The sequence below is a fragment of the Grammomys surdaster genome, unplaced genomic scaffold (genome assembly GCF_004785775.1).
Source record: "Grammomys surdaster isolate TR1022 unplaced genomic scaffold, NIH_TR_1.0 166, whole genome shotgun sequence".
Taxonomy (NCBI): Eukaryota; Metazoa; Chordata; class Mammalia; order Rodentia; family Muridae; genus Grammomys; species Grammomys surdaster.
In genome coordinates, this window is record NW_021604614.1 from 7,647,340 (window position 1) to 7,672,991 (window position 25,652).

Genomic DNA, 25,652 nt, shown 5'->3' on the forward strand with positions numbered 1-25,652 from the left:
TATAGCTCTGGCTATAGCATGTCTATGTGCCTGTAGCTCTGTGTAGCCATGGAGCTATGTACCTATAGCTCTTTATATCTGTGGGCCTGTAGCTCTGTGTCTGAAATTGTGGACCTATGCCTGTAGTTCTGTATATCAACATATATATAGCCCTACAGCTCTGTGAATCTGATCTACGGGCCTGTAGTTCTGTGTAGCATGCGCCTATAGCTCTGTGCATGGCCTTGTGAATCTGTGGGCCTGTAGCTCTGCCTCCTCTGCACCTACATATTCATGTGTTTCTACTTGGATTCTCAGGGAAGATAAGAACTTTAAGAACCCTCTCTTCTCTTTCTCAGACCTTCTCCTGGAGCCATTGTCCTTCTTCTCTGGTTGGGACAGGCACAGACCAGGCTACTGTGGGGCACTGGCTGGAATACCCTGTAGGGCAACTGGGCCATGCCACCAAACAAAGGAACTGGTAAGACCTGGAAATCTCAGAGACTTGAGGATGGCAGGAGTCGAGCCACTTCCTATCCATTTCTGTATCTGATCTGAAACAGGTAACCATGGTATCCTACTGAGAGGACCATGGCTTCAGCCAGTGAGCTTCCCTTCCTGGGCATTCCTTTCCACAAATGGTATTTAACCCCTGGTTCACCCTGAATAAAGTATATGTATTCACATCCACCATCAAATAAACCAGTCTGAATAAGCAAGGACCACCATGGGGAAGGACCTCATCTTAAAGATTCATGTCTAAATCTCCCTGGGAAGGCCTTCTCCTCCAGCCTCTTGGCACTTCGTAATCAGATCAGATCCACCTATTCCAGGCCTTGCCTTTGCCTCCCCCTGCCCCGCATGCAGACGCCCAGAGAGAAAGGTGGATCTGTAGACCGCCGGTTTATACCTATGGCACTCAGGTACCCAGAGAGGAGACCAGAAACCACTGTGGAGTCCTCAGATCAGACTTTGCGCTGCCTTCTCCTGGCGGGGTGCAGGTGGCACTCTGAGCTCTCCCAGAGGAGAAGCAAGGTGCTATGTGACAATATCTATTTTTTCCCTGAAGTTTCTTGTCACTGTGGGGGGCATCAGGGGTGAGGCTCTATGGGCTGACTTGCATTCCTTTGTGACCAAGCTTCTATCCCATAATGTTATAATCTCACTGTATGTTGAGATGAAGACATTCAGAGAAATAATGTATGAAACTGAGGCCATTTGTATGGGTTGTAATCAAACAGCTATGGCCTACACAGGCCAATGGCCAAGGAGAGAGGAAACCAGGGGGCCAACCTGCTGAGCCTTTGATTTCAGATATCTGGCCTCTGTGACAGTAAGAGAATAATGGTCTTCATTCAAACCCCTGCTCTGTGGTACTTTCTTGCAAGAGTTTGAGCAGTTAAACCCCTGGGGAACTGCTATCGGACAGGTCTTAGCATCATCAATTTGGATGGGGGTGGGCCCTGATGCTGAAGGACTTGGTTCTGCTTTTCTCTTGAGCTCAAAACCTAGGAAGCCCTCAGTGGCCCATTACTGCTCACAACCTCCTGAGCCTTCAGGCCCCCCTCACTAGCACAGGTAGGTGAAGCCAGTATTCTGACAGAAGCACTCCACTTTCTAAGATGGCTTTACTCGAGAAGTTTGCAAGCCAGCCAGGGCATAGTGACACACACCTTTAATCTCAGCACTCGGGAGGCAGAGGCAGGTGGATCTCTGAGTTCAAGGCCAGTCTGGTCTACAGAGCGAGTTCCAGGGCAGCCAGGGCTACACAGAGAAACCCTGTCTGGACTTGAGAGGTGGTTGCAAAGAACCTGAGACCGTTCCCAGCATCTGCATTGGGTGCCTCAAAACTGCCTGTAATCCAGAGAAGCCAATAGCCTTTAGTTTCCCTGGGCACACATACGCAAAATAAATAAAATAAAATAAAAATAAATCTTTAAAACTGTGCTAGCCTTGTGGAGTGTTTTTAGATGCAGACAAAATCGAAGTGTGGGGCGGCCATCCCCCCCACAGCTCCCCAGGGAGCCGCCATTCAGGAATATCTGCCCCACATTTTCTCTGCCATTTCCCTCTTGCAGGAGAAAAAGTGTCCACCGAGAGCTTTTACACAAATGGGGTCAGGCCGAGCTTGACATCCAAAACTCACTTCCTTCATTTGGAAGTAAGGCGGAGCACTCCTGGGTGAATGAGGGCAAGGCTCGGGAGGGTACAAACCCCACCATCTTCTGAGGTGGGGGGGGCACAAAATGCCATCCCGTCTCTACACTAGGACCCACCCGGAGGCCTGGCAGTCAGCAGAACCAGCTACAACATTCCATCCCCCCACTCCCATCCCCCACCCCTGTATTTGCAATTAGCCAACTCTTTTCTTTTTTTCTTTTCTTTTTTTTTCTTCTTTCTCTTTTTTTTTTATTTCTTTCTTTTTTTTTTTTTTTTTTTTTTTGCCAAGGACTGAGTAGTAAATACTTTCAGCTCTGAAGGCCACAGTGTCTGCCACGGAATGTTTCAGCACTACTGAGCAGCTGCAAACACACTGTAAATCAGCGGCCATGGCTGTGGACCAAAATCCAACCTCAATGTAGGCATGGTCAAGCTGCCTGCCCTTTACCATGGATCCCTTAGAACGGCGTTCTCAACCTTCCTAATTCCTAATGCTTCTAACCTTTAATACAGTTCCTTGTGTAAATATCTGTTCTCTGACGGTCTTAGGGGGCCCCTGCAGAAAGGTTGTTGGACACTAGCCGCCCCATCACCGCCAAAGGCTTTGCAACCCACAGGTTGAGAACCACTGCCTTAGAGGCATTCCACACCTCCCTGTCAGCTTCTGCCATGCCCACTATACAGGAAGTCACCAATGACCCAACATTAGCTGTCACTAGAGCAACCTGGGAGGTTTACAAGCTGTGATCTCTAAGCCTCTGCAGATGTTGTTAACATGCAGTGACTAAGGGCACTGGACATAGATCCTTGTCAACCTAGCATCAGAAACTCAAAACCCATGTGTGTCTCAGGCTGGTTCAGCCCTGGCTGGGACTCCCAGGAGTCGTGTTACCTAAAGCACACTGCTTGCTTCCCTGTTCTCAGTCATTCTTAACCTCAAGCCCCCAGCCACACCATGTGATGCTTAAAGCTTCCCCTATTAACCTGATTCTACCTCATCCCTAGTTTAGACCTTACCACCCTTCTCAAAGGTGATTCCTGCCATGCTGAATGGGACACTCTCTAGACCCTGTCATCCTCCCTGCTGGGTTACAGCTTCCAGTTCCTCAAGGTTCCTTTTCCCAAGAGGCTATGCAAGTTTGCCCATCACCTCAGATCACCTCAGGGTGACTGACCTACAAACATGGTTCCTGGGCCAAGCCAGCCTCAGCCAGGACTCAGACCAGCTAGTAACCTCAAAATTAGCATGGTCGCCCACTGCACCCCACACCCCACCAAGAACAGAGGAGTTTACTTCCAGAGCCCTGGGGCCTATAGACCCCACAGAGCAGAGTTTCCAGTGGGAAAAATTACAGCAAGCTCAACAGACTGTAACTGGGACCACAGCGGCCATGTGTATAGCAGGAGCCACATGCATAGTGACAGTGCCTGGCCTCCCCACCCCAAAGGGCACTGAGATGACAGTTCACTCGCTGCCCTCTCAGACAAGAAGATGCCATTATGCCCATTAGCATGAGAGCATCAGAGGAGTTTCCATGAAGATGTTTAGCATGTTCCTTTGTTTCCTTTATAATTAGCCACCAAGGTCCTGCCTCAACCAGTGCCACTGAACGGTGACGGGCGGGGGTGGCCACATGGATTCACAATCGGGAAAAGGAGAAGGGGGTTTAGGGGCCTTCTGGAGTGTGTGTGTAGATGCAGGGAGAGGGTGACCCTCAGATGAAGTCACCCCATCCTTTATCTGGTGAGACATGAAGTCTGGTGTCACTTGAGATGCGAGGACAGTTTTCTCCCTGCTATTGGGATGGGGCTGGGACACCCCCATCTTAGGGTTAGCCTACAAGGAGTATCTTTTGGGACTGGTCAGCAATGCCCTCTTGGGACCTATGAAGGACAGAACACCGTGCAGAGACAGCAGGGCAGGATCTCTGCAACTTCAATTATGACTAATTATGACTCAGAATAGGCAAGAAGCCCTACACAGGGTGTGGGCATGTGGGGATGACCTGGCCCCTGTGACTACACCAAGCAGTCTGTGAACTCCCACATCCTCAGACATGAGCACCGAGGTCAGTGGGAGGAGGTAGCCATGGTTACGAGAATGCTGTATGGGTCTGGCTGCTCGCTAACCCTGTGTAGCACTGCCACAGAGAGCAGACACAGGGAAGACAGAGAGCTCCCCAGCCATGGGCAGGTGCCCCACGTGGAGCTGTGTGGTTGATATCTAGCTCTATGTCCCTGACCATCCTCACTGTCTCTTGTCTCTTGTCGTGGAGTGCTGGGACTCTCTGAGAAGTCTGTGTATGCCTCTAGGTCTGAGCTCAGCAGAGGCACACTGAGGGCTAGTTGGGGCTACTCCAAATTCAGGGCCTTCCTGAGGCTATGGGTCACCAAAGCTCAGAGTCACTCACCCCCTGGGGGGCAGGGGACAGCGAGCATAAACAAATGAGTGAGCGGCAGTATGAGGTTGTATCTTGGGGTGTGTCTTCAGGGAATCTGACACAGTCCAAATGGCCCGGCCTCCTGACCTGTCTGGCTCTGCCAAATGAAGTGGGGGGGAAGGGGAACTTACCACAATGACCAGCAGAGCTGGGCCCACAAAGGCCCAGATGGCACCACTCCCCAGAGACAGCCAGCAGCTGTGGAGAGAAAAGAAGTACTTGAGCATCCTGGTCCACGGAAGTATCTCTACCCCCGCAATGGCAGGGTAACAATGGCAGGGCCCCAGCATAGAGAAAGGATTTGTCAGCTCTAGGTACCGACTCTGACTCCCAGTCTTCACCTCTGAGCCATGGTGATCTCATGAGTCTCTTTCTCGGAGAGGATTTCTCAGAATTGATGCCCTGGGTCAGCCACCTCTGACGAGTCCAGCCAAAGCCCAGAGTTGATTTCTGTTTCGCTACCATAAGAAACAAAAAGCTACAGCGGGAACTGCCTTTGGGGTCTTTGCAGAGCAAGACAAATTTTGGCCAGGAAGATGCCTTCAGTGGGGCTCAGAAAACTGGCTGGCCACCTGCTCATCTGCCCTGGGCTTGCGGTCCAGGCCTCCCAGCCAAGCAAGGACTCTAAGACCCATCTGTCTGTATACCCCAGGCCATGTTCATTTACATAATTTCATATTTCTTCAACTGGATGCTGCACAGTTTCTGATCATCCAAGAAAGGCCTGAAGTCCACAACGTGGACTTCATGGGGGACCAGAACCATGCCTCTGGGAGAAGCACATGGATTATAAAATTCCCATCGGAAGGATCAGCGGGTAAAAGCACTTGCTGCCAGGCCTCTTGATGACCTGAGTTCGCAGCACCCCAGAACCTGTGATAAATGGAAAGAACTGACTTCTGCCTTCCACATAGATGCCACGGTATGTGTGCACACACGCATATGCATGTGCATACAAGCACATGGATACATACACACACACAATGAATAACTAGATGCAAAAAATAAAAAAAAATCTTGGAATTTAGTAATACCCATCCTATGGTTCCTTTTTCATTTGGTTGGTTTTGTTGTTTATGTTTTTCCAGACAAGGTTTCTCTGTATAGCCCTGGCTGTCCTGGAACTCAGTATGTGGACCAGGTTGGCCTCGAACTCAGAGATCCACTTGCCTCCAGGTCCCACAGGAACCACCACTGCCCAGTTTACATTGCTGGTCCTAAGAGCACAACGGGATTGCTCTTGCTCCCACTGCCTAGCCCTGGGGGTACCAGTGGGTATCCACTCTGCACCCGGGTGAATGTGGGCATCTGAGATCAGCACTGTGAAGCCCTTTCCAGAACCTTCTCTACAGGAGACCAGTCTATCACAAGGAATGCTCCGAGCACACAGGGTCACTTACCTGTCACTTGTCCCATAGCTGTCCATAGAGGATGATATGGAGATGATACAGATGAGGAGAGGACACCCTGTGGAGGGACAGAGATGTCACACGACCTGCTCCCATCCCCTTCTGTCCACAAATGCGTGTGTTCAGCTCCTGCTGGCCAGTGCAGTGGGGACTATGGCTGAGCACTGAGCATGGAGGATTGCTAGGCACAAGGACCTTGAGGGCTAAGCCAGAGGTCACACATGCTTACACACACACAGTGCCTTCTTTTGGTTCTCCATAGGAGCCTAGGGGTATGTGATAGCCCAGGACTTAGGGCAGGGTGACCCATGGTGACAAGAAGGGAAAGTTGGTGTCCTGTGTGGGCCATGATTCCTAGCTAAGTCAACTGACCCACAAGACGCATGTGTGAGTGATTAAGGACATTTTGTGAGTGTTAACAGGGATGTGTGTCCTAAACATTCAACAGGCAGAGGCCCAGGTCTCTGTTGGACACCCCACGTTCCACAGACTGCCTCCCTGAGAAACCACTCCACAGCCGAGGGGGAGGGGGACAGTCTTGGGTCAGCTTCACTAGATTGTCAAATGCTCTGTTCCAAGCTGCCAGTATTTGAGTCCACAATTCTCTAGCCAGGCATGCTGTTCCAGATCTATGGGGCCAAGAGGCTGGCTCCTTCCTAGCTCTCAGGCACGTGACCCATGACTGGCTCAATGGACCGTCAATCCCCTGTAGCTACAACAATTGATTGAAAGATGGACATGTGACCCAGATGAACCAATAAGATTCTAGCAGGGACTGCCCCTGAGACTGGGAGGAAAAAAAGAACTCTGTCGCTGTGGGGACATTGGTGGGATAGACGGGGCTTGTGCAGCCACCTTAGCATCATGGGGGAAAGCTCAGGGTTCTGCCAATGAAGACATCAAGAAAGGCAAATTTATGTTGTGGAACTCCATAGATCAAGACCTGAATTCTACCACCACAGGCCTTTTTGGCTATAGGAACCGTTAAGTTCCTTTTTGTGCCTAAGTCAGTTTGAGCTGAATTTGTTTTTGCTAAGCCTCGTCAGACTTCTGGAGAGGGAGTGGAAGTGAAGTCTAAGAACAAACCAGCAAAAACATTTAGACCAGCAATTCCCACAGCATTCCGTCTCCCTGCCAAGAAAGGACTCCGGGTCAAACTGCTCTTAGAGCCAGCCAGCCCAGAGCGGGCTGACCGCTCCCTGCACTTTCAAAGTTCAGAGGATTTATATATATATTCAGATGTGAGTCTCCACAAGGAGGAAGCTTCTCGGCGATCTTTACCTCAGCTGTGGCACGGGTTTTTCACTCTGGAAAACACACCTGAATTTTCAGGCGGATCGCTTTCAAATTCTGCAAACACTTTCAAACGCTCAGCATCTTCTACAGGCTCATGATCTGGTACCCTTTGCATCCCCCGACAGGGGCCAAAGACCCAAAAGAACTGACTCCATACCCCACCACAAGAACCCTTGAAGGAGAGTGTTCGAAAGAAAGGACCGTAGAACAGTGGTTCTCAACCTGTGGGCTGCGCTCCCTTTCAGGGGTCAAATGACTCTTTCCCAGAGGTCCCGAGTCAGATATCCTGCATGGTAGATAGTTACATTACGATTCCTAACAGTGATAAAATTACAGACGTGAAGCAGCAACAAAATAATTTATGGTTGAGGGTCACCACAGCATGAGGAACTGACTAAAGGTTTGAGGCATTAGGAAGGCTGAGGGCCACTGCTCTAGGGAAAACTATTTCTCGGCTTCCACCAGCTTGTGTGAGAGCAGCCTACAGATGGCTGGCTTCATGCCTCCATTCTCTATACCAAGAGAGTGGTTTGGAGCCTTGCTGCTGGTGCCACCGCCTCGGCCTCCTCCTCCTCCTCCTCCTCCTCCTCCTCCTCCTCCTCCTCCTCTTCTTCTTCTTCTTCTTCCTTCCTCCTCTTCCTTCTCCTCCTCTTCTTTCTTCTTCTCTTTCTCCCTCCTTCTCCTCCTTCTCCTCTTCTTCCTCTTTCTCTTTCTCCTCCTCCTCCTTCTTTTTGTTTTTTTGGGGGACAGGGTTTCTTTGTCTAACAGAGCCTGGCTGCCCTGGACTCACTTTGCAGACCAGGCTGGCCTCAAACTCACAGAGATCCACCTGTCTCTGCCTCCTAAGTGCTAGGATCATATATATCCCGAGGATACACCAGACCTGCTATGCACCCCCAGGGAGCTGGCTGAATCTCTCTGGGCCTCCATGATCCTGTTTATGGAATGGAGACTGTGGAATGTTCCCACAGGGCTATTGCAAGGGCCACACGAGATGCATGTGCACAGCAAGTCCCTGTGTATGACGCTGATCCCGTCATAATCAGAATCCTGGAATGCCTAGATTCCCTACCCGCTCCCACCAATATCTCATATGAAGCTGTCTTCGCCAAACCTCAGCAAACGGTGTCACTTTTCTGGAGTCCTTCTGGCCCTGTCACTACAAACATATTCTCTCTGGATCAAGATGCACCCTTCTCAGGACATGGTAGCCTTTCAGAGGCCCCAGCCTTTTGCTGTCCTATAGATAGCCTTGGCCTCCTGAGACCCTGATGGAGGGTGGCATACATATTTGGGGGAACTACTGCAGGGGAATGCTGGCTAAAAACAAGACAGGAGTTGGGAATCTCCCATGGAAACCACTGACATTCCCGTGTTTGCTGTTTTTCCATCCGTGGAAAGTGTGTACTGTGAGACTCTTGGGACTTTGTTCTGAGTGGCAGGCTGCAGGAGTGTGTGCTTCTTATGGGCTCAGTACTGAATTCCCTCGCACTGGCTCTGGGTGGTGACTGTAGCGGGATATTCCCCACCCCCACTCACACTACATTTGCAATAAAGTTCAGTGATTGGGCAGTAAAAGAGGAGGTGGAGCTGGGAGAAGGAGAGAAGAAGAGGAAGGGGAGGAGGAAAAAAAAGAGGGCTAGCGACCATGGAGGAAGATGGATGGGTCGAAAGCAGTCCTGGGTAGTAATTTCTATCAAAAGGTTAGATATTGCCGGGCAGTGGTGGCACACGCCTTTAATTCCAGCACTTGGGAGGCAGAAGCAGGCGGATTTCTGAGTTCGAGACCAGCCTGGTCTACAGAGTGAGTTCCAGGACAGCCAGGGCTACACAGAGAAATCCTGTCTCAAAAAATAAATAAATAAATAAATAAATAAAAATAAAATAAAAAGGTTAGATATTGGGTAACAATATAATTGAGTATTTCCAAATATATAAATCCATTGGATAATCTTTAAGCACTAAGAGTCTTCATTCTACCGGGTACCTCGAGTATGGAAAATATTATCAGGGGCTCAGCCAAGCTTTGTGGCGACAGCGTGGTTAGTTGTGGCACACTTGGCCTCTGGCCACTTCTAGCTGTGGCGCGCATGGCTTTTGGATGCTTCTAGTGGGGAACATGGCTGCATCCTGAGTAGAGCCATCCTGCCAATTAGCTAGCTGGCCCATGCCGCGGCATTTCAAAATATTAGCCGTTACAGGTGACCTCTCCACTCTGGGCTCTGGGCTCTTAACCCCTTCTGACACTGTTCCATGGTTAGACAGGTCTCACAAACATGAAATCAGTGCTTGACATTTGTACTGGCTGGTTTTAGGTCAACTTGACATCAGAGAGGAGGGAATCTCAATTGAGAAAAATGCCTCCATAAGATCCAGCTGTAGGACATTTTCTTAATTAGTGATTGATGGGGGAAGGCCCAGCCCATGGTGGGTGGAGCTATCCCTGGGCTGGTGGCCCTGAGTTCTTTAACAAAGCAAGCTGAGCAAGCCATGTAAACAGCATCCCTCCACGGCCTCTGCATCAGTTCCTGCCTCCAGGTCCCTGCCCTGCTTGAGTTCCTTCCCTCATTGCTTTTGATGATGAACTGTTCTATGGAACTGGGAGGGAAATAAACCATTTCCTCCCCAAGTTGTTTTTTGGTCCTGGTGTTTCATCGCAGCAATAGGAACCATAGCTGGGACAGCATTTAAACCTGACCAAAGGTAGGAAGCACTGCCTGGCTAACCCTAACTAAACCCCACCACCACCCAGAGACTGAGCTGGCTTCCTAAATCAAAACAAAGAGGAAGGCGAGCCTGGAACAGATTTACTTCATTGGGGTCTCACCCTAGATGGCGGGGACTTCACAGAAGACATGAAGTTCAATAGAGAACAATAAACCTCGTGCCTTCTCTCCACACTGACTTGGTAATCAAATTCCAGTTGGCTGCATCAAAATGCAGGCGCCACCGTCCCCAGGGACACAACCTGTTCCCCTTGATTTCACAAACCCCTGTTCCCAGCTCAGGTCACGGCTGCCGCCAAACCTGTAACTGACTGCACACCTCCTCCCCACCTCAGTTTCAAAACAATATTACATTTCTAAAAAGCTTCAATTCCGTGCAGGCTGAAGCACTGGCAGGGAGAGACCTGAGGGGAAGAGGCTATGTTTCCCGTGGTCTCTGCCCGCAGCGGGGTCTCCTGTGTCAGCTCCAGCTCCTTCATCATTAAGGGGCTGGGGCGTTAAAAACCTGCTGCCTGCAGATGGACTGTACTTAGGCCAGAAGCCAACCCTGCCCGGAGAAGATGAAGGACACAGTTCACGGGCTCCTGACACAATTAATTAAGGACGGGATGATGGGAAGATGGATGGCGGCTGCTGGGGTCAGAGCTGCCTGGGGTTCTATTTGTAGAGAGCTTGTATTGGAGCCGCAGACTGAGTTCTGTGAGGACCACATATGTGGACATCAGAAAACGCCAGAGCCTACCACATTGGGAAGCAGGCTGTCCCGCCTCCTCGTTTTTTTCAAAAGGAGTTTGCCATTGTAGGGAATGACCTTCATGTTTTAATATTGGCAAATAGCTCGTTTCTTCAACATTGGCGGATCAAGTAAAATATTCCTCTAGGTTGGAGACAACAGACTAGCACGTCCATTCACACACACTCAGCCCACACCCATTCACATACATACATGCATACACTCACTCACACGCCAACTTGCACGTCCACTTACATGCCCATCCCACACTCATTCACACACACACACACATACACTCACACTCACTCACACTCACACTCACATGCCCATTCACACACACACATACACACACTTACACACTCACTCACACCCATTCACACATACACTCACTCACATGCCTACTCACCCATCCCACACCCATTCACACACACATAAGCACACTTACATACTCATACCCCCACTCACACCCATTCACACACTCACTCACGCGCCTGCTCATACATCCATTTACACACACATGCTTATACACTCACTTACATGCCCATTCACACTCACTCACATACATACACACACTTACACACTCACTCACACCCATTCACACATACACTCACTCACATGCCTACTTACACCCCCACTCACACACACATAAACACACTTACACACTCACTCACACCCATTCACACATACACTCACTCACATGCCTACTCACATACCCATCCCACACCCATTCACACACACATATACACACTCACTCACATGCCTACTCACACCCCCCACTCACACACACATAAACACACACACTCACTCACAACCCCCACTCACACCCATTCACACACTCACTCACACGCCTGCTCACACATCCATTCACACACACACTCACATACTCACTAACAGGCCACTCACACGCCCACTCACACCCATCATATTCCTCCCTCTAACTGCCCTGATCACCTGCCCCTCTCCCCTCTCCATCAGAACGACTTGTTTTCCACGAAGAAACGAGCAAGCGGCCGGTAGCCATCTGTGTCAGTGTCTAGATCTTTCCTCACAGAAATCAGGAGTCACAGGAAGTGTCACCTCCTACTTGTGTCAGACTGAAGAAGCAGGTCATACTTGGATCAATCCCACTGAAGGGCTGGAGAACAGTGGATGCCACCCTTGTGTCTGTCATACACACACAAAAGCACCGGAGTGATCACCCAGGCTGAGCACCAAGGCAGAACAGGGACCATGGGGACAGTGGTACCAGCTGCATGGCCTGTAGCAGTTGGAGGTAGCTGCCCACCCACATCCCTTGCTCCAGTCTCTCCAGGGAATCCCTGGGAAAGTGTCAAGTGTCAACGCCTCCACTTCAGCCTCAAATAAATGGCATTTGCCAACTCAGGAGCACACACAGTAAACACAGTTAATCTGCTGTTTGCATAATGAGGGCTGAGAAAATTAAACCTATTTGAAGGAAGGCAGGGGAAAAAGAAAGCAGCAGGTCTTTGATGCCTGGCTCATGGTTTACAACGACTACAAAAATGGTGGGTGCCCATCCTCCGAATGACCCTTGTGAGAAGTGGCTCCCCACTGCTGGCAGGGACTCCTTCTGAAGAGCAAGAGTCAACACAGCCAACAAGCCAAGGCTAGGGCATTGCATTGTCCATGGCCCAGGGAGACTATGAAGGATAAACGGTAAGGGTCTAACCTTTAAAACTTTCAGAGTCCCTGTAAACTTTCCTAAGTGTAAGCAGCTGAAGGAGATGAAGGAACTCAAGAAATCACTATAAGAACAGGGAGGCCTGGGGCACTTGAGTGACTTCCTTGCTTCCTGGCTGGTGACCTGTGTGTGGCTCTGCCCCTTCCCAAGCTCCCCCTCCCAGGCCTGAAGGGTATTCTTGGGGGCAGAGCTAAAATCCCTAGCCCTGACCTCTACATTAGAGAGCTCCATTCTAAGGAGGCTGTTGACACCTACGCTACCCTCCTCTCTAACCCCAGGCTACAGTGTGTTTAACTATACACATGGGACAGCTCTCTGTGCCCTACCTCAGCTGACTCTCAGGATAGGGAGGAACTCTGCAGGTCAGAGGCCACTGCCCCTTCCCAGAACCCTCTGAAGAACAGATGACACCACCTAGGTTCAGTCCCCACTCTGTTCCTCCACTCTGATAGGAAATGCCAGCCCAGGGCCAGCTTCAAACAGTCCAAGTAACAGAGTTAGTGAGCCAGTGGAGAGGTAGCCATGGGAGGAGGCTCAGAGCCCTGAACTATATCATTCAAAAGGTCTTAAGTCACACAAGATCGCAGAAAGTCTGGCCCACACAAAAGAAATGTATCCCAGAAACTGCCTGGGAGGGACCAGTGCTATTGAAGACACAGAAAGAAGTCACTAAAGCCATCAATCAGCAGAGTGTATCAGGGCAGAAGATGTATTTTTTTTCTTTTAAAGGAGAAATGTGGATCAAATGGACACTCTGGAATGGAGAAGTATAATCATCGAAACGAAAACTTTAGTAGAAGAACCGGCAGGAGCCAGGCAGCCAGAGAAAGAGTCAGAGAGGACTCTAAGACCGCACAGACTGTGCTACATGGAGATCAGAGAAAACAGCCAACAGGGTCCCCAGAGAAATTCAGACACCATGGCACTTCTGGCGGGCACTGGAGGCTGTAAGAGAGGAGAGCCGAGAAAAGCAGGTGTCTGAAGACACCATGGTTGCTTCAACAATTGATAAGGACCAGGAAGAATGCCAGGAAGCCAGGGAGGGAGGCAGCCTGGTCACGACTGAGTGCAAAGGCTGAAAGGGAATGGAAAGCCTCAGTAAGATGGGAGAAAAGCAGCCCTCCAGCTCCAGGAGCTGAGAGAATGAGGAACAGACGTCAGGGACAGCCATGGAGACAGAGGCAATGAGGGAACACGAGGTGTCCCTAGGAAAAACATCGGCATCCAGCACAGCCACCTCATAAAATAAAGGCAAGATGGACATTGTAGGATAAACAACCATCAGAGTGTGTGGTTAGAAAGCCTGCTTCACCAGATCCAGAAAGAGACGAGAGTGCTCAGGGAAGAGAGCTAGGGGCACCCACAGCAATGACATGCACGTCAGTGCAGGCTCAAAGATACACGTATACATACATACAGAAAGACAGATGCACACACAGAGACACGCCCGTGCATACAGACCCAGATACGCACCCAGATGCATGGACACACGTAGGAACACAGACCTACGTACACGACACGGGTCGCTTATGAGATTATAAGCAACAGTAGAGTTGGGTGCCGTCCTCTCTTCTTTTCTCTCAATTGAGTTAAAAAGCAATAATATCAAATGACATTTATAGAGCTGCATTATTAGGTCCATAACAAATAGAAGTGTAATAAGCTTCTGAGGGAAGCACACAGGGGAGGGAGAGAGGGAAAGCTGTGTGGGAACGTGGCGATGAGGCCAGACTCGCAGGGACATCCGCAGAGGACCAGACGTGGTCTGTCCGATGGATAACAGGACACACCCTGCAGAGCTGCAGAGACACACCCCGTCTCCTCTCTCGGCTTCTATTAGAGAGGGGAGGTTGACAAAGTGATCTCATAGCCCGTGGCCCCCCACGCAGTTGTGATATGTGTAGCAATAACCTCAGAAAAGGGGATAAAGTAATAGACCCACTTAAAAGCAACACTTCCACTTCGCACTGTAATTTAGAGAGAACATAAAATAGATTTTAATATGCTGAAATGCATACAGTAAGCACACGGGCAACCGCTAAAGAAAACAACCCAGAAAATACAGGGAGAGCTCATTTGGAGCACTAAAGTGTTGCACAGGAAAATACCCACTTAACTCACAGGAAGGCAGAGAGGGGGAAGAAACGGGGACAGGCCAAGTGACGTCAACCCCTCACTTGGAACAATGGGCACAGCAAATGGAGGAAAGACCTAGGCCAGAACGGAGAACTCAGAATGTCACCTTGAACTAGCTAAGCCTGACAGGAATCGAGCACACCGCCCAACAGCAGAGCACAGAGTCTGCCCAAGACAATGTAAGATTAATCTGCCATGAGTCGCGTTGTTGACCAATCCCATCTCTGGCGATGTCTCTCCACACCTGATTCCCCCCACCCCCATTCCCATCCCCTCTCCATCTAAATCCATCCCATCTCCATCTAAACCTATGTCATCTCTACCAAACCCTGCCCCACACTCACCTGCTCTGCCTCATTGCCATCAGAACCCATTCCATTACATCTGCCCCACCCCTACCCGGCCCACCTCATCCCTCCCAACGTATGTTAATAAGGTCCCACCTCGGCCATCTGCCCCACCCCTACTACATACCCCAGCCTATCCCATAGTAGTAGAGATGCTTGCTGTCCTCTGACCCGAAGACCTTTATCACCATGCTGTAGAGATGCAGCCCTTCCACCAGCATCCAAGCAAAGGCGGTCAGGAAGAAGTAGTGAAGGAGGACAGCCAGCACCTGGCACGGGACCTGCGAGCCAAGCAAAGGTGCAGGGTGAGACCACAGGGTGCACAGTGACCACGCTGAGGTTTTACGTCCTCGTATTTATTCCCGGGACACCTCTAGTCACACGACCTCATTTTCACCATGGGCAGTCAAGGCTCAGTTGCTCTGTCCAGAGTTCTTCTATAACCCATGATGCTGCCACTCCCCAGCCGTGCCCACTCCCAGCGCCCGGTGACTCAAGAAGAGACTCCAACAAATCCCCTCCCCTGGGTCTCCTGAGGAGACCCCACCTGGGTGCCAAGGGTCAGCAGCAGGCTGAGGATCAGCACCTACTCACCGTGCCAGGCTCCATGGGGAAACTGATCAACAGCAAGACCTGGGCCACCAGGACGGCGAAGGACAGGTTGGCATGGATGTGGTAACGCTGGTTCCGGATGGTGCTGACGGAACTGAAGACAGAGAGGCCAGTGTGAGCCCCAGACCTCAGCTTCGACATCCTATCCTCACTCAGGTCCCCTCTGTACTTCTCTTTGAGAAACCATGGGTATCTTTCTAGATCCTACCCCTGCCCCGTGCCATAGATCCCTGCTTGGACCCCAATTGTTCTTGGCTAGAATCCCAGTTCCTTTCCTAGCCCTAGCCACGATGCATAGCCTGAGCCCTTCCTGGAATTTCAGTGGCTCATCTAACTTCCCTGGGCCCTCTTCTGTCTCACCCCCTTCACTGTGGGGATGGGGTGGGAGAGATGGAGGGTACTGACTGAGATTCTGAATTAGAACCTGCAGCAGATACACCCCATGACATCATGGGTGTCACTGAGGCAGCAGGGAGAGAGGAAGCCTCTTGGATACAGGAAGATGATTGCAGGACCTGCCATTCTTTTATAATCATTCCTGGCAGGGCTCTGCCCAGAGACCTGGATGGCAACCAACAGAGAGAGCTTCCTGGTCTCCCACCCCAAGATGCTCACCTCCGCACCGTCTCCTTGTGCATGACAGACTGCTCAAGAAGGCATTTATTTATTCTTTGGCTTTCTTGGTTATTGATGGGCCCCGTCCAAAAGCATTTATGCATAACTTGGCCTCAAAATGAAGCACCATTGCTTGCTGAAGAGGGTGCAGTCAAGGATGCCTGTGCTAGTTCTTGCCTGGCTCAGATCCCACCGGAACTCAAGTGCCAAGGTGGGACTTTCCAGACCTTTCTGGCATGTCTAAAACCTAGTGATCCTACCCTACAGGCCCTGCTATTTCCATCTTTCCTGCACCTCAGATATGAAAGTTGCCGGAGAACAGTCACATCTGTACCCCTACTAGCAGGGCTGGGATGCACACACTGACCCCCAACCCACGCCAGGGTCTTCAAAGACAGACAGAGGAACGGCCCAAGTGACAGGATGCACTGATATTTCCAGTAAGTTGCTAGACTTCCTGGGGACACAAGGAGAGGGTGACTCACGACAGTACTGCGAAGGTGACCAGTGTGGCAGCCAGGCAGAGAACTGACAGAGAGCAGCCAACGTAACTGATGGACGACAGCGCCACCTGGTGTCCGAGTGTGAGCTGCAGAAACAGAAGGAGATGTGGGAGGCTGGCCTTGCATTCCATCCCCTGGCTGGGATGGTGCCAGAGCAGATGCACCCACAGTGCTAACCTTGTGATGCCAACCTCCAAGACTTGCCTCACAGGCAGAGGGCTATACCACACTGGACTTCAGGGTTGGCATTTCCCATGCTCCAGGTTGCTACGCCGTATCCCCTGGCTTCCCCACTTAAACTACCTGACCTGTATTACCACCATATTCCCAGCCATGTCTGAATGGGTGACCTAGAATGATCAGAGGCATGTGCCCCCTTTGGCTATGAAATTCAGGCAGCAACAGTGACGGGCTTGAGGTGGGTACCAGTGGATTCACAGACATAAAGCTAGGAAGACTTCACACAGCGTGCTGGGCGAGAGAATACGGTGACCCACGGAGGATCGCTTCCGTCTCTTGTCCTCAGTATCGCTAACCCCCAAACTGACAGACACCATGTGCTTGCCTTCACTGCCAGGCACACACGAGCCCTTGGAACCTTCTCTTAAATGGACACCCATTTGGTCACCCATGTGGTCACCTAGACTGACATCTGTTGTGACAGACCATCTTTCATGCAACAAAAGACATATGTAAACACATTATGCCTCCCACTGGAGCCCAGCAGCCTGTATTTGATGGTCCCAGCATCTGGTACCCATCCCTGTTCTGTTGAGGCTGGGCTTTGGGGACTCTAAGGGATGGTGTCCCAGCTTTGATGGAGGCTGAGGTTTCCTCATGCAGCTCTCTGGCCCTGGACAGAGCCCAGATACGGCCAGGCCTTGAGAGACGCCATGGTTCGCTGGGCAACTTGAGCCTGGAGATTCTCCCTCACTTTAATCAGCTGTATCATTTGCTGACCACAGGCAGGAGCCTTACTGTGGCTGAGCCCAGGGTGTCAACATTCTGCATCCTACGGAGATAGATACACGATGCAGGCATCCCAGCTGCTGTGGAAGGATGGAGATTCCATGACCCCTTGTGGGGTTAATTAGACATCAGGACTAGGCCTTCTGCAGATCAGGTCAACCCCATGGGAGAGTCTGCTAAGGAGTCTGGGCCTCAGACACTTCCTACCAGGACTCAGGATTCTCTCTGTCTCCCATCAGCTACCTGGCTTACCAGGGAAATGAGGCACACACCTGCCCTTCACAGTGAGCAAAATTCAGGACTTTCATCAAAAGCCAGGAGGCTCCTCAAGGGTGACAGATTGACTAAGCTGTCAATCACAACAGGGAGAGCTACCTTTCTAGCTTGAGGGCAGAGCCCAGGACCTGGAGTCCTGGTGGGAACTGCTGCCACATCAGGATGCAGTCACTCTCCCAAGAGATACCTGTAGCCCACAGAGGAAAAAAGAATAGGCTCTTTTCCCATCATCTGTACTGGCTGTCAGGAGCTAAGATCAACCCATGGTACAAAGCCAGGCAAGGATAGAGGGAGGAAATTCAAAGACCAAAGACTCAGGACCAGGTGTGGCATAGGTTCTCAGGACTGAATCCTTCATGAACACCAGACACCAGGAAATAAGGACCCTCTCCCTGTCCCTTCATGGCGAGTCCTGATCCCAAAGTGCTGGTGAGTAGTCCTAACTGCTGGCAAAGGCCCCCTTGTGCCCCAGCTCATCATGGCCAGGCTGCTTGAAAACAGCAGGATGGGTTTTAACATTGAACTTTCTGGGTCTCAGGTCCAGCAGGCTGACTTAACCTACAGCACTCGAAAGGGGAGTCATAGGGGTGTGTGGCGTCTCACCCTTTGTCTGAAATGGCTGGAGGGACAACTACCACTGAGGCAGGTCCCCCATGGAGGTCAGACTCCTGGGGAGACATACCGTCTGTATGCACCTAGTTGGAGCAATCTCCAGGATGCACCGATTCATTTGTGAGAAAGGAGCAATCTTCACTCTTTGTTCCGAGAACAAAGCGGTGCTTGCTGCAGGCTCGAAAGGCTTGTCGGTGGTGATGGAAACCACGGATGGAGAGGGAGGTGAATGGGGGCGGGGGATTGGTTTGCTCTCTGCCCTGTTTGTATAATCTCTACAAAAATCCACAAAGAATTCCTCCACTTCCTTATGCCTCTTCCATCTGGTCCTTGGACTCCTGTGGGGCTCCTTGGCCAGAAGGAGACCAAAACTCAGGCTACAGTACACTTCCACCTTCGAGCCTGAGCTACCCATGCTGGGCCATCCTCAGTTCTTTGCTTCCTTTTGGGGGGGCACTGTAGATCGGAGGCTTCCTTCTGCCGCATCTAACCTTCCCTGTACCCAGTCACCAAGTCTATACCTTATCCCATGGGGCAAGATCCCCAGTTTGAAGGCAGCTTCCTCCTGAAATAGGATCCCAGAGGAGACGGACAGCCCCTGCTCTATGGAGAGAGCTCCTGCCCCCCCTCCCCCACAGCTTCAGAGCAGCTGATTCTTAATGACTATTCTAGAATAAGACAGGCACGGTAAGTGTCTCTGTTCCATGAGCTGCATCCTGGGTCTGGCTGGAAGAGCTGATGTCAGGGAGTCAGAAGGTGGATCCCAGAGTTAGGACCTAGGATAGGGCTCCCCAGAGGTTACCTGGAAGCTTTTTATCTGCTCTGTCCCCAAGTCCCTCCTCTGTCCTTCCCTCCCTGACCTTCCAGAAGCAGTTTGCACAGTCCTCTCTGATGTGACCAGCCAGGCTCATATGCATGGTCCAGAGGGCCCAGGAGCCTCCCCAGAGCCTGAAGGGAAAGATGTCTAGTGGGAAGCAACCAACAGGGAGGGTACCACAGGAAGAGACTGAGGAGACAATGGGAGACAGGGAGGGAGACAGGAACGAACTTGAAGCAGGAGGCAACAGGGGAGAGAAGAGGATAGGGATTAGGGGAGATGTTGAGGAAGAGATTCTGCCCTGAGGCCTCTAGCAATGGCATCCAGTATCTTCCTCCTCCACTCTCCCGTTTATTAATAAGGTAAGGTCTCTTGCTGAAACCAGAGCCAGTTGGGTTAGCCTAGTTAGCCAGCTTGAACCAAAAGAATCCCCCAAGCCCATTCTATGGCTAAGAACCCAAACTGTAGCCCTCACTTGCATGGAAAATGCTTTATTAGCTGAGCCACCTCCGATGCTGACGTTTTACTGTAAGAGGTCCACGTTCCCAGAGGGAGTGGCTAGACCGGCCCCTCATCCTCCTCTCTCCATCCCAATCTGACATGAGCCCTCACAACCAGGACACCTCTAAGGTCCTCATGCTCAAAGCTCATTCTGTGCCAGGCATGGGGTTCAGGGTTTGGAGGTTAGGGGATGAAGGATGATCCAGAAGCAGAGCCCTCAGCTGAGTGCTTGGGGCTAGAGACTCCAGGTAGGATGCTGAGGCTGGGTGCTTAGACTGAATGGTACCCACTCTATCTCCTATGGGCCTCCATGAGCTAGCAGCCCCGACCTGGGCTGCAGACGGCAGAGCTGAGGCTCAGTAGACCCTCACAGCACACAGCAGGGAAGAACACCGAGTGTCCCAACAGCTGACACAGTTGGATGGAAGGGGTGACCACCGCAGACCCACAGCCCAGGACAGCAACACAGATATCTCCTGGAGGTTGCCTGGCACTCACAGGCTGAATGTCCTGTAGAAGGAGCTTGCCTGTATCCAGTCCTCACAGACTCCTCTATCCCCAGGAAACACCCATGTGGCCTTGGCTATGCTACTCTCCTGGAACCACAAAAGCAGCTCACACAGTGGGTCCACCAGCCTCGTCACCCCTTGCTCTCATGCCTACACACAGGCCCCCTTCGGGACCACATCTGACTGCCATCAGCTTGGATCTGAGTAGAGATGGTGTAATGGTGGAAAGGGGTTCTAAGACAGAACTACACACACACACACACACACACACACACATACACCCTCAACACCAGCTTCAGGACAATATTGTGTACGCTGTGTGCCATGCCCTTCCCTTCCCATCATGGGCAAATTTAGAAATGAAAAAAAAAAATCAAAACAAAACAAAAAAACTGGCGTTGGCTTCAGGACTGGATTCCTCTGAGTCAGTGACCACAAACTCAATGCCCTTGAAGTGCCTGGAAAGACTGCAGGAGGCCAGCTGAGGTCCCCATTCCGAGGAGCATGTGGGACCACTCTGCCCAAGGACCACTCATTTCTCCTTCATCTGAGCCCGCTGGGATGCTCGGCCCATCCTTCCGCCATAGACAAGAACAAAAAGCACGAACTGAAGGTGAATGTCTACCGATCTTGGTACAGGGAAGATGATGGAAACAGGAATGAGCTGGGCTTATGATCCATCTTCCTGCAGTGGCCAGGTCATCTCCATCCCCCTACCCCCACCCCGATACTGTTCCTGGTCAAATTCAGCTCAGTGTAGCTGGATCCTCTGCTTTTTAATTAAATTGAATTAACTTAATTTGTACATGGGTGCGTACACATACATGTTGTGTGCATGTCTTTGCACATGTGTGCACATGCGTGTGGAGGCATGAGAATGACGTCAGAAATCTTTCTCCACCCCCTCCCCTCACCTTATTCATTGAGGCCAGGCCTGTCAATCAAGCCCAGAGCTCTCCCATATGGCTAGTCTAGCTAGCCAGCTTGCTCTGGGGATTCCCATCTCCACCTTCCAAGGCTGGAACTGCAGGTGGGCTGCCACAGCCACACAACATTTATGTATGTTTTCCAGGGACCAAACTCTGGTCCTCATCCGTGCAAGGCAAGCGATTTAATCACGATTTAATCACTAAACTGTATTCCTAGCGCTGTTTGACTTTTTTTAAAAAACGAAACTTTTATATCTGAGCATGAAATTCTGATTAGGGTCTCCTGGGACATCATCCTAGAGCATCCCTCCTAGCATCCTGGAGTTCCCTAGAGCATCATCCTGACATCTCCTGGAGCATCATCCTGGAGGCTCTGGAGTATCATCTTAGGGTCCCCTGGAACATCATCCTGGGGTCTCCTGGGACATCATCCTAGAGTGTCCCTCCTAGCATCCTAGGGTCCCTGGAGCATCATCCTGGGGTCCCTGGAGCATCATCCTGACATCTCCTGGAGCATCATCTTGGGGTCCCTGGATCACCACCCTGGGGTCTTCTGGGAGGACCCCTCCTAGTATTGGTCTAGTAATTTAAGTTACTACTCAGGTGTGCCTCACTGTCTATTGAAACACAGAAAGACCCCATTCACTCAACCAGAAAGACAGAAGCCTCCAGCAGTGAGCCCCAGGAAATAAACCAGGAGTGGAGAAAGCCAGGAGCGTTCTCAGAGAGTAAAGGAGATGGGAACACAATGGGGTAAGACATGAACCACAAACTCATAGACCACGAGGGAGAACTTAGGAGCCCAGGAAGAGGCTGGCTTGGTGTCCAGGAGATGCAGTCATTTGTATCACCTTATGAGTTCTTTAAGTGTGCCCCCGGGGCTCGGCCTCACTTGTGAGATCTGCTTTAATTTCCTTAATGTTCATGAGACTGTTCCTTTTAAACAGGGATAATTTTAAACCATTTTCAAATCAACCTTTCCTAGCAATGAATAGATGTGATTTTCTCCCACGAAGACACCCACAGGCTGTCTAAATTTGGTGTCACCAATACTGACTGGTGACAGATTTATGATATAAATGAGTCTGGGTTTCCTTCTTCTTCTGATTTTTTTTCCCTTTTTGACTTTGTAGATTAGACCTCTCTTGAGACAGATGCCAGGCATGAGTGGCCGCTCTCTGGAGAGTATGTGCCCCTTTGCAGCGCTCAGCAGGTCCCTCCCAGGTAGACCAAAGAAAGTAGAGCATCTCTCAGTTCAGTGGTCCAGCATGTGGAGGACCCAGAGGAAGATGCTCTACCTTGGTGTCATTTGAAATGTTCCCAATGGTGTGAGAACTTCTGTCTCCCACAGTAAGACTGGAGATGCACCTGTGACACTCGGGTTTCGAGCCAGCACCTTGCTCAACTACCCACTAAGAAAAAGGTTACCTTCAAAGGCAACACCACTGACCAAGGTACCTTCTCTGCTGGCTCTTGGTATGCTTGTCAGAAGCCATTGGTTCATTTCCTGCAAATCTGGAGCATCTTCCTGCTGATGGTCCTAGGCTTGTGATCTGGGTCCCTTGTCCCTTTATGCCCCCTTAACCAATGTAGGTTTCTTTGTAAACCAACTCCTGTCAGACTCCCCCAGCTTGTCCTTCAAAGACCTTAACAATGTATCCAGCTGTCTCCCAAATATGAGATAACTTTGTAGCTAGTCTAGATCTGTGCCAAGGGTGGTGATAACTGCTGTGATCCGAGGACCGTGTTGGGTCTATGTGGCACTCACCTTCAGTGGGACCACTTGCATGAGGATGGCGAAGTTGGTGAGGTGCGTGCAGCGGCACACTGAGTAGGTGAGGTTTCCTTCTGTGAGTGCACAGCCCTGGCTGGACCAGATGCCTTCCCCGGAGCTGAGGGCACAGTAGACAGGTATGATCAGCAGGAGCATTGGCACCCCTCAGCCTCACAAGCACAACAACTCACTGGCTAACTCTGATGGCACAGTGCAAATCATCCTCAGGTGTTAAAACTGGGAAGTGGGTAGTATGCTGGTAAGGCCACAGAAAGCTCTCTGGGACAGAGAGAGGCAGAGTCACTACCTTAGCTTGGTCCCCTTGGGAAAGCTCCTGGACCCCTCTCAGTCTGGGAAGCAATGTTTATGGTCCAGAGTCCAGCTGGGGGTGGGGGGGGGGGCGGGGAGATACTCAGGGAATCCTAAGTATCTTGAGAAAATGAATTATAGTGCTTCAGCACATGTCTAGGGGACAGATATGTAAAGTATAGGGTGAATAAATAAATAAATAAATAAATAAATAAATAAAATAAACAGAACTAAAAGGCAGTGCGTACAAATATGATAGAATGTGGTAGGTATAAATATAAAACTCCCGCACAGTACTAATAAAACCTTTGAGGGCTAGAAAGGTGGCTCAGTGGTTAATGTTACTTGCTATACAACTCCACGGCTTTGCATTAGATTCCCAGAACCCATGTAAGAAGCTGGGTGTGGTCCTATATGATGTGATCCACAACTGCAGTGCTATGGGCAGGTAGAGGCAAGAGGATTGCCTGGGGGTTGCTGGGGATTGCTAGGGGTTGCTGGGGATTGCTGGGGATTGCTGGGGATTGCTAGGGGTTGCTGGGGATTGCTAGGGGTTGCTGGGGTTCGCTGGGGGATTGCCTGGGATTGCTGGGAGATTGCCTGGGATTGCTGGGGGATTGCCTGGGATTGCTGGGGGCTGCTGGGATTTGCTGGAGATTGCTGATGGCTAGTCCAGCCGAAAAGAATGCAAGCTCAAGATTCAAGGAGAGACCCTGGCTCAAAAAGAGAAAGGCGAAGAAGAGAAGGATAGAAGGCATATAGGATGCCTCTTCTGACTAGGGCATCTGTGAGTGTTCATGTGCACACACACACATGTATACTATACACGTGTACCTGTTATTGTCGCTTAAATTTTTATTTCACAGATTTTAGTTTATGTGTGTGCTGGGGGATGAGGCTATCCGTATGTGCACGCATGCGCCTGGAGAGGCAAGACGAGAGGGAGCAGCAGATCTCCTGGAGCTGTACCTACAGACGGCTGCGAGCTGCCGTATGGGTGCTGGGAATTGAACACAGGTCCTCTGCAAAGTCAACATGTTACTCTTTACCTCTAAGCCATCTCTCCAGCACTCACCTCCCGATTTATATTAAAAAGAATCCTCGGCCCGTGCGTATTGTTACACATAAGACACACAAAAGGCAACACCACACACAGCACCCAAACGGTACTCGGGAGGCAGTGTCTACCTGGTTTCCATGAATACACACCGAAATGAATGCAAATTACCAAGGAAACTGACAGCTTCCTCATAGTGGCCCCCGAAACCCCGAAGGAGGAGGTCAGGGGAGGAGGCTGGGGTCAAATGGAATGTGTGCTTTTCTGTAATGTTCTTGTCTCTAATTGCTATTATAGCCGAGATTTCTTACAGTGACACCCAGGCCAATATGCTCTGATGCCAGCCGGTTAATCTCTGCAGTGAGTGCGTTGGCCATTGTCATTTTCTTGTGCCTGCTTCTCTGTCCTCTCAAATGCCAGAAAGGTGTCTTTGTCAGCAAAGACAAACTTGTGCCTCAGCCTGAGGCAGGAGAGCCCCAGTCTACAGAGCTGAGGGAGCTGCGAGCCTCTGGCTGTCTCTGATTTGTATTCTGCTGTAACTCCTATTTCTATCCTGTGTGGCAGGGGAAGAGGGGTACTCGCCTGGAGGGAGGTAACCCAGACCCCCATCTTGCATCCCTGACAATATCCATTCAGAGACACCCAGCTAGAGCAGTATTTTATTCTGTAGCCATTGTGATGGTAAGCCTTCAGTGGGGGAAGGGGCTGAGAATGTGGGAAAGGGGCCATGGAGTTAGGCACTGCACCTGGTAACAGAGATGCAGGCACCAGCATCTTTCTGGGTGGTTTTCATGATGAATGAGCCACCTCCTGGGAAGGTCAGAGGTACCCAGCAGAAAGCAAAGCCTGGGCCAATGGAATCACATGTAGAGGAGCCGGACTCCATCAATAGCTACAGAATGCAAAGGCGTTTGGGCCCCTCCCCCACCCAACATTTGGCTCTAACTTTCCCAGGACCTGGGGAGGGACCGCACACTCAGACGATTGTGTTTTACACAGCTACTTTGTATGCCCACCTATTACAAAGATGTGCCCCATTACCATTTGAGGTGACCCTGAGAATTTGAACACAGGAGAGTGGGCGTGGCCCTCAGCTGTAGAGTGGGGTATGCAGACAAACCGAGAAAGACATGTCCCAAGAGGACCCTGAAGGTGTGACTCTGCCCTCATCAGCCAGGGAAGCTGCAATCTGGGTGGTGTCACCTCTGTATGGGCTGGAAGTCTGTTCCCAAGGGAGACA

General features: G+C 50.7%; 1 protein-coding gene across 2 annotated transcripts in view; it reads right to left on the bottom strand.

Moving 5' to 3' along the window:
- The window catches only part of Adgrd1 (adhesion G protein-coupled receptor D1), a 113,092-nt gene that overhangs the window by 8,197 nt on the left and 79,243 nt on the right, over window positions 1–25,652 (bottom strand). For both annotated transcript variants that reach the window (XM_028766066.1, XM_028766065.1), the window contains 6 exons: window positions 23,041–23,164; window positions 16,642–16,745; window positions 15,524–15,635; window positions 15,057–15,210; window positions 5,981–6,047; window positions 4,712–4,778 (listed from right to left, as the gene is read on the bottom strand). In XM_028766066.1, coding sequence (XP_028621899.1) covers window positions 4,712–4,778; window positions 5,981–6,047; window positions 15,057–15,210; window positions 15,524–15,635; window positions 16,642–16,745; window positions 23,041–23,164 — 628 coding nt within the window. The remainder of the gene's footprint in view (window positions 1–4,711; window positions 4,779–5,980; window positions 6,048–15,056; window positions 15,211–15,523; window positions 15,636–16,641; window positions 16,746–23,040; window positions 23,165–25,652) is intronic.